The sequence below is a fragment of the Austrofundulus limnaeus genome, unplaced genomic scaffold (genome assembly GCF_001266775.1).
Source record: "Austrofundulus limnaeus strain Quisiro unplaced genomic scaffold, Austrofundulus_limnaeus-1.0 Scaffold2433, whole genome shotgun sequence".
Classification (NCBI taxonomy): Eukaryota; Metazoa; Chordata; class Actinopteri; order Cyprinodontiformes; family Rivulidae; genus Austrofundulus; species Austrofundulus limnaeus.
The window spans coordinates 9,375-11,847 of NW_013954835.1; the positions used below are offsets into that span (position 1 = coordinate 9,375).

Genomic DNA, 2,473 nt, shown 5'->3' on the forward strand with positions numbered 1-2,473 from the left:
GTAACATGTGGACCAGTGACATGTGGACCAGTGACATGTGGACCAGTAACATGTGGACCAGTGACATGTGGACCAGTAACATGTGGACCAGTAACATGTGGACCAGTGACATGTGGACCAGTGACATGTGGACCAGTAACATGTGGACCAGTGACATGTGGACCAGTAACATGTGGACCAGTGACATGTGGACCAGTAACATGTGGACCAGTGATGTTCTCATGTGTCTCTGCAGCACTGTAGTCTCTCTGAGATGGTTTGTTTGTGCAGACAGGAACATAAAACCTGTTGTTGTTTGTGTTGTTGTTGTGTTGTTGTTGTGTTGTTGTTGTGTTGTTGTCCTCTCAGACATGATATTGTATAAACTGATCTTCAGGTTGTTCAGATGCGTCAGACTGAGAGGGTCCTGGTTGTGTAAGCTCTCCTCTCCTGCCGCAGTGAAGGGAAGCCCTCTCTCTGCTCTGCCGCCGTGTCCTTATAAGGACCGGGGGATACCCGCCGTCACGGCCGGAAGTTGCCCATGTTTGGGCAGCTACGAGGGGCTCGGCGGGGGGAATCCCTCACGCCGGCGCTCGACCAATAGGAGCGTGCCGGGAGTTACCTTGGAGACGGAGAGTATAAAACGGAGAGCGCGCGGAGGGAGCTGATCATCCTCAGCATCACCGAGCGGACTAACAGAACCGGGCTCCGGTACCGGATAAAACCTGACTGTTTCCTTCTCCTCCCGCGGTAACACCTTTAACACCTGTAACACCTGTCAGGATGCTCCTGCAGCGCGACGACAGCTTCATGTCGGAGTTTGAGGACGCGTGCAGCGCCTGGGTGGACAGCGTGGGCTCCAGCCACGGCTCCGACTCGGATGTGGGGTCTCCGTTCAGCCAAGGTGAGTGTTTTAATCACGCAGGTGCACGTGCACCCTCACCCCGTGATGCTGAGGTGAGATTATACAATGATGACACTGACACCTCCTCCTCCTCTCCTCCTTCTCCTCCTCCTCCTCCTCCAGTCTTCTCCCCGGGAACCGACGCCTCAGACTCGGACTTCTTCTCCGACTTCAGTGACTGCTCCTCGGACACCCTCTCCCCGTCTCTGGGCTGCACCGGCGGCTTCTTCACCGAGCCGGAACCGGAGCCGGAACCGGCGGCGGCGGGACTGAGCAGCACCGCGGAYGCGATCCTGAGCATGATCACGGAGATCGTGGGGATCTGCACGGAGATGGAGCAGCAGCAGCAGCAGGGTGACCCCTCCTCCTCCTCCTCCGCCCCGGACCTCAGCATCCCTCCCCCGGCTGCAGCCCCCTCCGGTGCCCCCCCGGTTGTGGTGAAGAGTGAGTTCGGGAGCTCCAGCTGCAACAGCGGGGGCTCCCAGCCATGCGCGCCCGGCGGAGAGGCTCTGCTCCCGGCCTGCGCGGACGCGCTGCTCCCGCTGTGCGCCCTGGAGCAGCTGGACGTCACGGACTTGATCGAGTCCCTGCTGGGYTCTGAGGCCGCGCAGGGCGAGCTGAAACCGGAGCCGGTGGAGGACTGGATGAGGAGCTTGTCCGCTCCGGTCACCGGCGGAGATTCCGGTAATTACGTCATCGCTCGTCCCGTCATAAAGACTGAGCTCGTGCAGGGCGACCTCCTCTGCRCCCCCTCCACCCTGGACGCGCACCTGCTCTCCTCCCTCCTGCAGGGCGCGTTCCCCATGATCAACATCAGCGGCGTGCACGCGCCCAAGCAGACGCGCGCGGGCAGGAGGGCCCCCGCCAAGAGCGGGCTGAAGGCCAAGCCGTTCCCGTGCTCGGTGCAGGGCTGCGAGCGCCGCTTCTCGCGCTCCGACGAGCTCAACAGGCACGTGCGCATCCACACGGGCCAGAAGCCCTTCCAGTGCGCCATCTGCGCGCGCAGCTTCAGCCGCAGCGACCACCTGACCACGCACACGCGCACGCACACCGGGGAGAAGCCCTTCTCCTGCGACGTGTGCGGSAAGAGGTTCGCGCGCAGCGACGAGAGGAAGCGGCACGGGCGCGTGCACGTCAAGCAGCAGCTGCGCGCCCAGATGATGGCCGCCTACTCTCTGGCCCTGAACGCGCCCGGCGTCTAAAAACAGGGGGAGGGCGCGCTCCCGCTCTTGGAATCACTTTGAAGCTTTCGGGATTTGAACTGACAACTCCGGGAGGACACGTGACGTCACACCGGGTAACAGGTGCTCAGAGGCGCATGCGTGCTGCAGCCCGGCTGACAGGATGATTTAAAGGACAGGGCTGACCCTGGCCCGGGCCTGCTGCTGCTGGAGGACCTTAAAGGGACAGTCCGTCTGATTAAAGGGGCAGTCCGTCTGATTAAAGGGGCAGTCCGTGTGATTAAAGGGGCAGTCCGTCTGATTAAAGGGGCAGTCCGTGTGATTAAAGGGGCAGTCCGTCTGATTAAAGGGGCAGTCCGTCTGATTAAAGGGGCAGTCCGTCTGATTAAAGGGCAGTCTGTCTGATTAA

The 2,473-nt window shown here is 61.0% G+C and overlaps 1 protein-coding gene across 1 annotated transcript in view; it reads left to right on the forward strand.

The window, feature by feature from the left end:
* LOC106510991 (early growth response protein 4) overlaps positions 1 to 2,467 on the forward strand; it is a 7,095-nt gene extending 4,628 nt beyond the window's left edge. The window contains exons 3-4 of the mRNA XM_013999726.1: positions 377 to 883; positions 1,007 to 2,467. Coding sequence (XP_013855180.1) covers positions 763 to 883; positions 1,007 to 2,085 — 1,200 coding nt within the window. The 5' untranslated portion in view covers positions 377 to 762 and the 3' untranslated portion in view covers positions 2,086 to 2,467. The remainder of the gene's footprint in view (positions 1 to 376; positions 884 to 1,006) is intronic.
* The last annotated feature ends 6 nt before the right edge of the window (positions 2,468 to 2,473 follow it).